This window comes from Macroventuria anomochaeta (genome assembly GCF_010093625.1).
Source record: "Macroventuria anomochaeta strain CBS 525.71 unplaced genomic scaffold BU25scaffold_14, whole genome shotgun sequence".
NCBI lineage: Eukaryota > Fungi > Ascomycota > Dothideomycetes > Pleosporales > Didymellaceae > Macroventuria > Macroventuria anomochaeta.
The window spans coordinates 268,252-281,737 of NW_022985375.1; the positions used below are offsets into that span (position 1 = coordinate 268,252).

The 13,486-nt window shown below is 51.9% G+C and overlaps 3 protein-coding genes across 3 annotated transcripts; 2 read left to right on the forward strand and 1 right to left on the reverse strand.

The window, feature by feature from the left end:
• Nucleotides 1-1,672: 1,672 nt before the first annotated feature.
• On the forward strand, nucleotides 1,673-2,302 carry BU25DRAFT_340194 (uncharacterized protein; the record flags this gene model as incomplete). The annotated part of the gene is made up of 2 exons (XM_033702801.1): nucleotides 1,673-2,020; nucleotides 2,093-2,302. Coding segments are annotated over 2 exons (558 nt in total), but the record flags the coding sequence as incomplete, so codon positions are not given.
• A 136-nt stretch (nucleotides 2,303-2,438) lies between these two features.
• BU25DRAFT_40544 (uncharacterized protein) lies at nucleotides 2,439-3,552 on the reverse strand. Its single transcript, XM_033705144.1, has one exon. The coding sequence runs from the start codon at nucleotides 3,250-3,252 to the stop codon at nucleotides 2,620-2,622; it is 633 nt and encodes a 210-aa protein (XP_033562321.1). The 5' UTR covers nucleotides 3,253-3,552; the 3' UTR covers nucleotides 2,439-2,619.
• Nucleotides 3,553-5,658: 2,106 nt separating this feature from the next.
• Nucleotides 5,659-11,654, forward strand: BU25DRAFT_40556 (uncharacterized protein). Its single transcript, XM_033705145.1, has 2 exons — nucleotides 5,659-11,180; nucleotides 11,231-11,654. The coding sequence occupies exons 1-2, from the start codon at nucleotides 5,971-5,973 to the stop codon at nucleotides 11,556-11,558; spliced, it is 5,538 nt and encodes a 1,845-aa protein (XP_033562322.1). The 5' UTR covers nucleotides 5,659-5,970; the 3' UTR covers nucleotides 11,559-11,654.
• Nucleotides 11,655-13,486: the final 1,832 nt, after the last annotated feature.

Below are 13,486 nucleotides of genomic sequence, written 5' to 3' on the forward strand. Positions count from 1 at the left end.
CAAACCATTATGAGATGTGTCACATGGGGTTGTTGCAAAGTGGTCGATGCGTAGAGTCAGAGGCACAGTCATACCAATCTGATGGTCAGCACTCAATTGCTAGTGACGTCATTCCCTTCCTAGTCCCATCAGCACCCAACGGCACAAAGAAAACTTCCGATCTCTTGATCATACAAACTCGAGGTACAGTTGCACATGTTCACGTCGAGTAAGTGCCCGTGCGTTGTCCCTCGTCGTACCTGCTCATCAGTCAGGCACGCCGTCGCCGCACCTCGGCTGCTTGCAGTCTTTGCGTTTTGCCACCACCAGCCACGGTTGCACTCGCGCAGCCTTCCTGCCGCGTCGCGGATCCCCGACGGTCTCTCTCCAGTCTTTTCTGCTGAGGTAATTCGCTTCGACTTCGTGACAACAGTGATTTGACTAATCGTGCATGTCGTACGACGATGATGATGCTTCGGAGATTTTCAACGGCTGAAGCTGAAGGTGGGTTGTACGGCTGAGCCCAGCTCACGGACTAAGCGATGGCGGCGTTGCAGTGCATGGTCCGGATCTCACTTGAATTTCTTCACCGCAACGAGGTTTGGAACTGCGAGAATTATCATGATGTTGAGACTAACCCCGGCAGGTCTGGGAACCATCTGCCCAATTCAGAGATGAGCATGTGCAATGTGCATCTGCTTTTGAGAAGGATCTTCATTGCGGCATATCACCTATGGACGATTTGAGATAAGTTTTTTTTTTAAAAAAGGGTGGGTCGAGAAGCTTCACTGTCTGTGTTTTTTTAACACTTTAACTTCTGGGTGCAATGCTTTGGAAAGTATGCATTCTCAAACGTATCGACATGGTATAGTCGTTCCTGAATTCTAATTAATATCACTGCGAAATCCTATCTGCCATGTCTATATCTTCCTTTCTTCATCAACCATTCACGCTGCAAAAGACGCATGCGCAACTGCGCAGGACGTATGCGCAAATATCAATACCTCTTTTCAACCTTACCATCCATTCGCTTGCCAACCAAGAACCCCTCAACAGCGAAATTAACCCATCAGCCAACTGCACATACAAACACGAGATGTTTAGTACATACAAAGTGATCTCTCCACAAAGCTTGTGAAAGCTTGGTGCGAGCTTCATCCCTACACTTCTCCGACGTTTCATCTTGGCGGGCCAGAACAGGCACGATCTTGGTCTTGTTTCATGATCACAGCATGCCATTGGTGGCTTCCAGCGTGACATGACTGACAGGTGTAATTTGGGTAGAGTTATGGCCATCAATGTATAGTGTAGCGGAGATGTGGACTGGAAAGAGTATGCGTATTGTGGTGGACGATCTTGCGGGCGATCGTGGGTGCTGGAAAGAGGCCGCTGGGGAGCCGGAGTGAAAGTGACAGTGCATAGAGACACGCCAAAGCCACATGTGTTGAGAATCATCTGCTCGATCAATCGCACGCGTTCGACTTCACCCACCCCTTGCATTCCTTACCAAACCCGCTGCAAACATTAAGCTCACACTCCTCCTCGCAATTCCCTCCGTGCTCTCGGCCCTAACATACAACCCCTTCCGCCTCCCCGACTTCAAACCCACCCGCACCTCCCTCACCGTGCAAAAGCGCGCCGACACCTGGGCGGTGATGTGTCCCTCGACCCGTTGGAATGAACCTTCACCCGGGCCGTGACCACAGTGGTCCCTGGCGCGGCGCCGTCAACCCAGAACGACGAGCTATTCCTGTGGCCGGGCACGTCGAACGGCACGGGGGGCCTCGTGCAGACAAAGCCGGAGTCCTGGGCAGGTGGGAATGACTGGTGCGGTACCAAGCCGGGGCAGTGGTGCATTCGTTGTTCACTGTTTGGAAGTTTTGGACAACTTGATGGGCCTGCGAGTCCAGTCAGTGGAGATATGAAGGTTGAGATTCTGTATGAGCTGCAAGCGGACGGACAGACGTGGAAGCAGATGGCTACCGATCTTGGCATGAAGAAACAGCTATCTACGATCTCGCACAAATCTGGTCCTTATATGGTACCTCTCTTTTCCTCCTTCGTTTTCCAACGATGTTGTAGATATAGTATTGGCTAAGTTGGGCGATAGAAGGGTTATGGCACCGGCACAGAGTGCGATAGCTCGTGCACTGGTACGATTGCGGTGAAGACGTACACTACCACTGTTACCACGCTTGCCGTAGCTGATCCTACGTTCGGCAAGACTATCTCAACTAGCAACGGGGTGACCTACACAGGTCTGACGAACACAGGGAATAGCAAAGTATGGACCATTGCGTCGATGCACATACCCAAGATGTAAGAGGCTTTGTACATGGCGGATAGAGGCGAATGGCGGGTGGGAGAGTGATGAGCGTAGATCGAGAGGTGAACTGTCAATATACATCACCGATGGTTATATCAATCCTTTCGTCAAGTATCTCTTATAGAAGAATTGTTGTGAGATTGACTACAAAGTGAGATTAGTACACATACACGGATCCAGCAACGTTGGAGCGACACAGATGAGCCTTGCATGCAAGGTCGGAAGATGTTCACCCACTGTGATCAAACGATGCTTGACTCCCTGATCGCACTCATCGTGCCCAACCTCCCTTCGTCCATGTCAACGCCTAGCCATCAGAATGAACGCCGTAGCTTGTATGCTTTTGAAACCGCTTCCCCAGTACGAATGTCCTGTGCCCAGTACAAGTGATCGTGACCCAAGCCGCGCTTCTCGCTGTCTGGATTGGCGACCAGAAGACGGAGCGCAGTTATCTTCGTTCCGTTCCCTGGATCGCACGATGTCTTGATGGTGGCGAAGGTATCGTAGCCTAGCGAGCGCATGTAGTAGCAGAGTCTTAGGGCTTGTAGTGGCTGCGGCCGTTGGCCCTTGGGTACGCTGTTGCTTGTCCATTTGTATGCTTCCTTGGAAGTGAGAGCTATGTCGTGCTTTTCGATAGCCTTGAGGATTTGGCGCTGGACCTGGACATACTCTGGTGATCGTTCGAACTCCTTCTCAAACTGCTCTTTGTATGGAGTCTTGGGCAAGGTCGGAATGAGGCTGCTAGCAGGCACCTCGAGCCTTCTACCTTGTGAAAGTTCCCGTGCAAGCGTTTGAACCTCCTGAGCCAGACCGTTCAAGGGAGAGGCGGCGGTCCCGGCGTTTTCGTGTTGACTGAGAAGCGAGCGACTGGATAAGGGAAACTCGTGGAGGAGTCGACGTGTGCTGCCGGACAGGTTTGACCTGTCGTTGCTGCAGTCGTCTGCCATGATAGCGAGAGTAACGAATATGTGATAAAGCTGTACGTAGTAGCGATAGTGGACGGAGATCGTAAATGTGCAGTGTTATGAGGAATGTGGTATGTGTGTTATGAAGTGAGATTGACGATGTTTGCGCGTGGCAAGCACGATAACGTAACTGTAGAGGAAAGTACAAAGGTGTTCCCACCAAACTGTGGAAGGCGTCGGAAGAGCAGTAAATAGGCAGTGACTGGTCGACAATGCAGCAGGAAATGGAGTTTCGGTTGGCCCGCCCACGCTTGGAGCTGGTAGGTGAGTGGAGTGACCCCGATCATTTTTGGCTTGTGTCGAGTTGCGGTCACATCCACTGAAGACCACCAGCATCCTCGATCCGGGCTGGAAATTGATGGCTGCTGTATCCGTTGTTCACGTGCTGCAAGACTGACAGGTGAACAGCATCAGATCGTGCTCGTGAAGGTGTCTTACGTGCGGAGCCACCACGTACAAGTTTCAGCGAGTCTGGAGCCCTCATTTCAGAACTGCTATTGTGCGTTTATAGCCGGCCAAACCCCGCTAATGATGGAACATTGACCCATCAACCACTATAGGGCGGTCCTCTCCTGAAAGCCCATGGTGAGGAACACAGAACCATCTTGGAAAACACGGCTCCAGTTCTTGTGCGTTGTCGACCCTGAGGTTAGTACCATACTTATCAGTATCAGCTTTGAGAGTGGCATCTGCTGGATGGCTATCGCGATACGAAAGTCCTGTGGATACCAGGATGAATGCCAACAATACCTAGGAACCTGAGTATGGGTAAGTGCGATCGGTGCACGCCTAGCGTACCCTGTAAATCGGGTACTGGCTACCAGGAACACCTTGGGCAGTGCGTCCTGCAAGCGGACTGTCGTGAGCTATGATACCGTCTTGAAATTGTGGGGTCCTCGAAGTAGTTCACCATCTTGTGATATCCTCGCCTCGCGCGTGCCATCACGACATTTGCCAGATCTTGAGATTGGACTTCCGGGTGTCCGGCGAAGTCAGTAACGATGCCATTCGCGAGGGTTCCAACGCTTCATTAGACGAACAGCAGACAGAGCTGCGCATGAGATCCCAGGTCGATGCCGGTGTGGATGCAGCGCTGATGGGTGAGCTGTGGAGGATACAAGGCACAGAGCAGCCAGGAAATGACGAGAGTTGATGTCAAGGCTAGCGTAATGCGCTAAGAGTAGCCGCACGCAGATCAACGGGAATCTGCTGTTTCAGTGCTCAAGCGAGAGCCTGTCAGGACGCGTCGCAACGCGATGGTCTGTCCTCCGCTGACATCCGGACACGATGAATTGGTGTCGAAGATATTGCGCAGAAGGCGGAAAGCGACTCGTCCGTGAATATGATCGTGGAGATGAATACTTGCTCCTTTATCCGTAGCTCCTTGTTGGTTCCTTGTCTGGCCAACGGTACGACGTGGCGCACGGGTACAAGCATCTCCAGCCTTGTCAGCCACGATTGCAGTTGGGCTGGCTGTCAGACTGGAAGCCTGGCGGCATTGATGTCTTCCAAGGCACAAGGCAAACAGCCGACCAGCAGGTGGTGACGTGTCGACTGCCGAACTGCGCGCAAACGGCAGGTGAAAGAGAGAGTGAAGATGAGAGGCAGCGACCAAGCGCGCCGTCTTCAAACGGGATGATGATGCTCGAAAGCTGAAAAGCTGGAGAGTTGAAAGCCAACAAGCCCAAGGGCGTCGAGAATCGCGAACTATGAGGCGGTGATCAAAGCTGCCTAGCGCCTTCCTCCAGGCCACCTTGTGCATATCAAATAAAGAAAGCGCGATAGATGCGCAGCAGCTGCACTCATCTACAACGCGCAAAATACCATCAGAACCATCATTATCGTAGTCGCCATTGCAGTGAGAAAGACCTAGCGACGGTTACCGGACGCTTTGACTGGTTCGCCGGCGCTGTTGCGGTAGCAAAAATTTCGAGTTCTTCACCCTGATCTGACACTAGTCCGAGCTTAGACAAGCGTGCTAGCCGTTCCTGACACACGCGATATTTAATGCTGTCCAGGTGCATCTCTTAGATAGGCCCGCAGCCCACCTCTCCGAACCAGCACTTCCGGGGCGCACGCGTTACCATCCATCACGTGATACCACCACAACGCGCATCAGTGCAGCCTGGCGCAGAAGTGCTCGATCCATGGCATCGTCCAGGTGATCCAGTAATTTTTAATTAACCCAAAACAAGTCTTGCTGGCCCAGCAAGCGGCCGCCTGTCGCCAAAATGAGGTATGGTGCTAGTACCTGCATATCTTGAGGATGCCCGCTAATGCTCTGATAGTGCTACAAGATTGGACCGACTGGTAACGTAAGTCCACCCTTGACTTTACTCTGCATCAGTACCCAGTGTTTTCTGCAAGCAATGCAGCTCTATCTTCCTTTTTACGGCGATCTCCCCGGCAATTCGTGATTTAGATGCACACCCATAACGTCTACATGCATCCTCGCTAACCGTGCCAAGGCTCCTTGAGACAGGCAGCACAGCATTGATCCGGAACACAGCAGCTGAGCAACTAGCTGACGTCCAAAAACAACATCCCGAGGACTTATTCAACCTTCTCAACCGTGTTGTTCCGTTCTTGCGATCGAAGAGCTGGGAGACTCGTGTGGCTGCTGCCAAAGCAGTTGGTGGCATTGTTGCCAACGCGGAGAAGTACGATCCAAATGCTGAAGACGAGCCTAGCAACTCGGAGATGAAGTTAGAAACCAATGGTCATACGAAAGAGGAGGACACCAATGGCGCGACCGTCAAGAAGGAAGAAAATGGCGATGTCGAGATGCCACTGGCGACTGACTCGAATGGCAAGTTCGACCTCAATACTCTGGACATCGCTGCCATCTTGAAGGACGGAAACCATCTGGTTGGAGCTGCTAGCAAAGAACTCGAGTACAAGCTGCTATCCATGAGCCCTGCAGATCGTCTTGCATATCAGAAGAATATCCTTCCAAAGCGACTTGGGCTCGAAGGACCTTTTGTCGAAGTAATCCCGGCAGCTGCGGAGGAGACAGTTGCGCAGAACCCCGGTCTCCGGACACCCGCTATCCATCGCATCGACACAAATCTTGCAAGATCAGATACTATGAACTCTGCCGCATCACCCCCTGCTGCCACACCAACGGGCGACCAGCCGACCCTCAGCAAGCGCCAACTGAACTCACAAAAGCGCAAGCAGAAGAACGCACAAAAGAACAACAAGGGTGTAACCGTTGACTTCAATGAACCCGGATCTAAAAAACCTTCACATCCAGAAGCTCTTCAGACGCCCGCTCGTATGACACCACATCCCACATCGTTCAAGCAAGAGAAGTTTGAGAACGGCGAGGGAGGTGAGGGCCTTGACGACTACTTCTCGCTGGAGCGCAAGGGCGGAGACGACGACGCCAAGTTCGTCAAAGAGTTCAAGGGTGCTGTGATGCCGGAAAAATCCTCTTTTGAAGGCGAATCAGACGAGTCTGGCTTGGAGTGGCCTTTCGAGCGTGTCTGCGATTATCTCGCCCTCGAGATGTTCGATCACACTTGGGAAGTCCGTCATGGTGCTTCCATGGGCATTCGAGAAGTCTTGCGTGTGCACGGTGCCGGTGCTGGAAGAGTTGAAGGAAAGACACGAGCGGAGAACGATAAACTAAACCAGCAATGGCTTAACGATCTTGCATGCCGCATATGCTGCATCTTTATGCTTGATCGATTCGCCGACTACACATCCGACACTGCCGTTGCACCAATCAGGGAAACCGCCGGGCAAGCACTTGGCTCTGTTTTGCAACATCTCTCTCGCGAGAACGTCCTAGCCACCTTCAATGTGCTTCACAACCTCATTAAGAAGCGCCTTGAAGCCGATAGTTGGCATTCCTGTCAGGGTGGCATGATCGGTTTGCGGTATCTCGTAGCTGTACGAAACGATCTGCTTCGTGAGGATGGGTCTCTTATGGATGGCGTTCTGACTGCTGTCATTCAAGGCTTGGGCGATTTCGACGACGACATTCGAGCCCTGAGCGCAGCAACACTCATTCCCGTTGCCAAAGACTTTGTCGAGATGCGGCCTAAAGCAATGGAGGGTCTCATGAACCAGGTCTGGTCATGCTTTGACGGTCTACAAGATGATCTCACGGCCAGTACTGGTTCGATCATGGACCTTCTCGCTAAGCTGTGCAGTTTCCCTCAGGTCCTTGCAGCCATGCAGGCCAATGCGGAAAAGGACTCGACCCAGTCTTTTCATGAGCTTGTGCCTCGCCTCTTCCCGTTCTTCCGTCACACCATTACCAGCGTTCGCACTGCTGTGCTACGCGCATTGAGCACTTTCCTAGACATCCAAAGCGCAGGCTCAGGTGGGTGGGTTGACAGCAAAGCCCTTCAATTGATTTTCCAGAACATCCTCCTCGAACGCAACGAGGGCGTTTTGAAGCTGTCGATGAAACTCTGGAACACCATGGTCGACAATCTCGGGGGCCAAATCGCGTCTCATCTGGAACCGATACTGAACGCCATCATTCCCCTGACTCTGACGCCGATCGGAGTATCTCGCCACCCAATTGCTATGGATATGTCGCTTTTAATAAAACCTTCCGGGCAGGTGATGGGTCCAGCACCAAGCTCAGTGCCCAGTCGCAGATCAACACCACCAGGTGGGAGTGAGCCAGCTGTAAAGAAGAGGAAGAAGTCGCGATTCGGAAAGGAGGACAACTCAACGCCGATTCCAACTTCCATATCCCACAATGTTGACGGACATATGATTGGTGGTGACCTCGAGCTCATTGGCGCCGATGTGATGATTCGGTCCCGAGCATCCGCAGCGCAAGCTCTTGGTAAAGCCATCGCAAATTGGCCAGAAGAGACCAGGGTATCAGTCTTCGGCCACAAGCTCTTGCCGTCACTGTCTTCGACTCACTCGACTACACAGTTGACGGCTGCCATGATCATCGAAGAATTTGGCAAGAACTTGTCGGCTAAAGACGCCTTGGCAGATCTCTTTGCTGAAGCTTTGCTCCCCATCGTTGAGGGTGAGCGACCAATGGCCTACGAGGATCTTGTTCCCAAGCTGCAGATTGTACGTACGCAGTGCACTGCTTTGCTCAACATCTTTAGAGAGGGTCACGTACAGAATCTGCCGGCACTGGCTGTTGTTGTGCAGGGTGATCCAGCTGCCAGCCAGTACGCTTTTGGCGTCGCTGATGCGGAGAAGCTTGTCACTGTTCAGTACGAGAAGCTGAAGAAGGCAATGACGCCATCAGCTCGCATGGTCGCCGCAGCCAACTTGGAAGTTTCGAAGAAGGAAGTTGAGGCCAGTCTCCAAGAGGCGAAGGACATCAAGGAGGAGCGCGATATCCGCATCAAGGCAGCTGCCGCAGGAGGACTGATCTGGCTCAGTTCACCACCCAAGAAACCTCAGCATCCGATCAAAGCTATGATGGATAGCGTCAAGAAGGAGGGGAACGTACAATTGCAGAAGCGGTCTGCTGCCGCTGTGGCCCGCTACATCGTTCATCTCGTCCATGGCAACAAGGGTGTTGTCGTCAAGAAGGTGGTCGGCAACCTCGTCAAGTTCTACTGCATGGAAACAGCAGAAACCCCCGAATTCCAAGGGCAAGGTCACATCGAAACCGGCATCCTCACCTTGAAGAAGGACGAAGACGTTCGCGATCATCCGGATGCTGCCAAGTTTGCGGAAGAGTCAAGAGCAGCTAGGATTACTAAGCGGGGTGCTCGTGAAGCCCTTGAGCAGGTTGTTCAACAGTTTGGTGCAGAAATCTTCCAGAAGGTCCCGACTCTTGAAGACTTGATCCAGCGACCCATCAAGCAAGCATTCGCTGACGCAACACTTCCTGCAGAGATTATCAATGAGGATGGCATTTTCGGTCAAGAGGTTGTTGATGCTTTGTCAACCCTTCGCGCGCTGGTCGGAAGCTTCCACCCGGATGTGCGCGGCTTCATCAAGGACTTGCTTCCATTCGTTGCAAAGGCTTTGCAGAGCAGGCTCTACGTACTGCGATACGCTGCCGCAAAGTGCTTTGCAACCATCTGCAGCGTTATGTCTGTCGATGCTTTCACACTGCTTGTGGAAGCCGTTCTGCCTACTATCAGCGATGGTGGAAACGTGCATGGTCGCCAAGGTGCTATCGAGTGCATCTACCATCTGATCCACGTTATGGAAGACGACATTCTCCCTTACGTCATCTTTCTGATCACTCCTGTGCTGGGACGTATGAGCGATTCAGACAACGATATCCGTTTGCTAGCAACGACAAGCTTCGCCACGCTTGTCAAGCTTGTTCCACTCGAGTCTGGTATCCCTGACCCCCCGGGTCTACCTGACTCATTGCTCAAGGGCCGTGATCGCGAGCGCAAGTTCGTTGCGCAGATGCTGGATGCGAAGAAGGTTGAGCCTTTCGAGATTCCTGTTGGTATCAAGGCCACGTTGCGTTCGTACCAACAGGATGGAGTCAACTGGCTTGCCTTCCTGAATCGATACAACTTGCACGGAATTCTCTGCGACGACATGGGTCTTGGAAAGACGTTGCAAACCTTGTGTATGGTGGCCAGTGACCATCATTTACGCACTGACGAGTTCGCTAAGTCCGGAGATCCCAACTTCCGCAGACAGCCGTCGCTCATCGTCTGTCCTCCTACTTTGTCAGGTCATTGGCAGCAGGAGATCCGCCAGTATGCTCCCTTCCTGTCTTGTGTGGCTTATGTTGGTGCACCGCCAACTCGCGGTCAATACAGGTCTCAGCTTCAGGATGTCGACATCGTCATCACCAGCTACGATATCTGCAGAAATGATCTCGACATTCTCAAGCCTGTCAACTGGAACTACTGCGTTCTCGACGAAGGCCATCTGATCAAGAACTCGAAGTCGAAGACCAGCCAGGCTGTCAAGCAGTTCCAGTCGAACCATCGCCTGATCCTCTCCGGTACACCCATCCAAAACAATGTACTCGAGCTATGGTCCCTGTTCGACTTTCTTATGCCTGGCTTCTTGGGAACTGAGAAGGTCTTCCAGGAGCGTTTCGCGAAGCCTATCGCGGCCTCACGTTTTGCCAAGTCCTCATCTAAGGAACAAGAGAGGGGTGCACTCGCCATCGAGGCGCTCCACAAGCAGATCCTTCCCTTCCTTCTCAGACGTCTCAAAGAGGAGGTGCTGGACGACTTGCCACCCAAGATTCTGCAGAACTACTATTGCGATCTATCTGAGCTTCAGCGCAACCTCTTTGACGACTTTAACAAGCGACAGGGCAAGGAGATCCAGTCAAAGGCTGGCAACGCTGACCGCGAGAGCAAGCAACATATCTTCCAGGCGCTGCAGTACATGAAGAAGCTGTGCAATTCGCCCGCCCTCGTGGTAAAGGGTCCAACGAACAAGGCCTACGAGCCTACACAGCAATATCTGAAGAAGCACAACACGACGATCGATGACATCGCTCATGCTCCCAAGCTCAGCGCTCTCAAGGACCTTCTGGTAGACTGTGGTATCGGTGCTGCGGACGTAGCCGGCGACAAGTCAGCGGCTGTCAATGGTGATCTGCCTGAGGCTGTCTCTCAACATCGTGCTCTGATCTTCTGTCAGATGAAGGAAATGCTCGATATGGTCGAGTCTACCGTGTTCAAGAAGCTGCTTCCAAGTGTTCAGTTCATGAGGCTTGATGGTACAGTGCAGGCTGAGAAGCGTCAAGACATTGTCAACAAGTTCAATTCGGACCCGTCTTACGATGCCCTGCTTTTGACCACCAGTGTTGGTGGACTGGGGCTTAACTTGACCGGTGCCGATACTGTCATCTTCGTTGAGCATGACTGGAACCCGCAGAAGGACATCCAAGCCATGGATCGCGCCCATCGTATTGGACAAAAGAAGGTTGTCAACGTGTACCGCATCGTCACCCGCGGGACGCTCGAAGAGAAGATTCTCAAGTACGTATATTCTTTCTCACAATGCTCGATCATCACTGACAAATTTACAGCCTTCAACGTTTCAAGATCGATGTCGCGAGTACAGTCGTCAACCAGCAGAACGCTGGCCTCGGCTCCATGCAGACCGATCAAATTCTTGATCTCTTCAATGTCTCAGCAGACAGTGCAGACCCAGCTACGCTGCCACCTCCTCCGTCCAACTCAAAAGACGATAACGCCATCGACGAGAACGACGCTGTCGATGCTACTGGCGAGCTGCGCCAGAAGGGTCAGAAGGGCTTCCTCGACGACCTTGGCGAATTATGGGACGAGAGGCAGTACGAAGACGAGTTCGACCTAGATGGTTTCTTGGGCAAGATGCAGGGGTCCGCGGCATAGGATGTCCAATTTCCTCGCATCGGCACTTCTTTTAGGGTTGTGGGATCACACCTTAACGGTGTAGGTACCCCAAATCATCGGAATAATGGTGTGTTGGCGTTTGGGTTTGATTAGCCAGCAGTCGATTGCGGGGCTGCACGGCATGTATAGGATAGCATGGACGGATCATGGACCGGTTCCATCATTCGACTTTAGCATGGCGTTGGATGGCTTTGATTGATGACTTCAGGTGTAGGGCCGACTCGATCGGTCTCATGGGAAATGTGTATGCTCGTGCTTGTATTGATAGATAGCATGCCCGCAAAGGGGCTGTTCAAAAGATGGAGTTTTACAAACGGAAGGTGCCCACCACATGCTGGACCACAGCGCGACTTCCGATCTCGTGTGTGCTCGCTTCTGCCGCGGCCAACATGGCGATCTCGATGCTGACGACTTCCTCCCGCCGCGCTCCGTTGACAGGGTTAGCATTCCTAGTTTCAACTCTGTTCCAGGCCACTATGCTTTTACCGGCCCCGGAACATTGCGTTCTGTCGGGCCATAGGGGACCGCAATGCAACCTGGAGGTCTCAAGCACATTGTGAGGGCCTTCGACCCCTGTGCCTAGATATTCTTCGCTCATCTTCTGGTATGGCATCCATCTTCTCTGAACTCTCAACCCTCAACCACAATCCTCACTCGCCGCTCGCAACTCTCAATACCGCAAATACCTTCAGCCCTGCGTTGTTTACACACCATACCGCACAAGAACAACCCACACTCATAGCGACATGATGGCCTTCAATAGGTTCCCAGACAAGATTCTCGTCATGATCATCGACCATATGGGAGGCCACCCCGCCACTATCGTTAATCTCGCTTGCACTTTCCACAAGCTCAAGGGTCAATACTTCCCCTTTTTCCAAAAGTGCGTCGACAAGAGCAGAGCCTCCGGTAATAAATAACCAAAGGGCACTAGCCAATGGATAGCCTTCATCATCAACCTCGAGCGAACAGCGCTCAACGCACTTTTGCTGGCGTTATGTCCCGAAATTCGTACTGTAGACTTCCGCATATTCAATCAGATGGCAACCTCGTAGCAGTATCAGAATCGTTGGAGAAGTTGGAGATCCATGTCAACAATAACCCAGCGGCTTTCAACAAGGCCTTCTTGCATCGGTTGAAGCTTTTGGCCAGTCTCCCCAACTTCCATAGCATACATAAGCTGACACTACCGTGGAAGGCTCTCGCTGCATCCGATTACGAAGGTGGTCAAAACTACCCGACTACCTCCTGACTCAATTCACAGCCCAACCGAGTCCGATATGCTATGTCCAACATTAGCAAGATCTCCTAACTGTCTTGAACCTCATTGGGAAGATTCAGCGTCAGCTTAGATACAAATACTCCATCATCACCATCAGGTCTGACAGTGAGAAAGGACTTGGCTGCGACTTTTCTAATGCTTCCAGAAGCGTTGGCATCAAGATTGAAACAGCAGCTGAGAACACTGATGAGCAGAGAGGTCTTCAAGAGGCTGCAGGCAAAACAATCATGCAGCGTACATGAGCTCTCCAAATCTCATCAGGACTACCAAAAGCTCTCACCAATGAGCTCTTAATTGCAGCAGTACAGTTGCTCAATACTACGACAGTTGAATCACTTGGATGGAAGACTCATGAAGTAATCTCCAACACCAAGCCATCAGTGGCTCACTACTCTCGCCAAGACATCAAGGCTACTGATAACATTGAGCCAAGAGCTCATATTGGATACCTTGTTGGGTACAACTCATCTAACATCTACCGTGTATGGATGCCATTACTAGACTGGGTTATCAGAACCAGAGATTTCACTTTAAATGGCAACTTAACCACAAGGACAATGTACACAAAAGATCACTGCAGGAAATCTCATTGAACAATAAGTAGAAGTCTTAGATCTTGAACAGT

Coding starts and splice junctions, on each gene's coding strand:
- BU25DRAFT_40544 (XM_033705144.1), bottom strand. CDS start 3,252: ATGGCAGACGACTGCAGCAACGACAGGTCAAACCTGTCCGGCAGCACA.
- BU25DRAFT_40556 (XM_033705145.1), top strand. CDS start 5,971: ATGAAGTTAGAAACCAATGGTCATACGAAAGAGGAGGACACCAATGGC. Junction 11,181..11,230: donor CTCGAAGAGAAGATTCTCAA/GTACGTATATTC, acceptor ACAAATTTACAG/CCTTCAACGTTTCAAGATCG.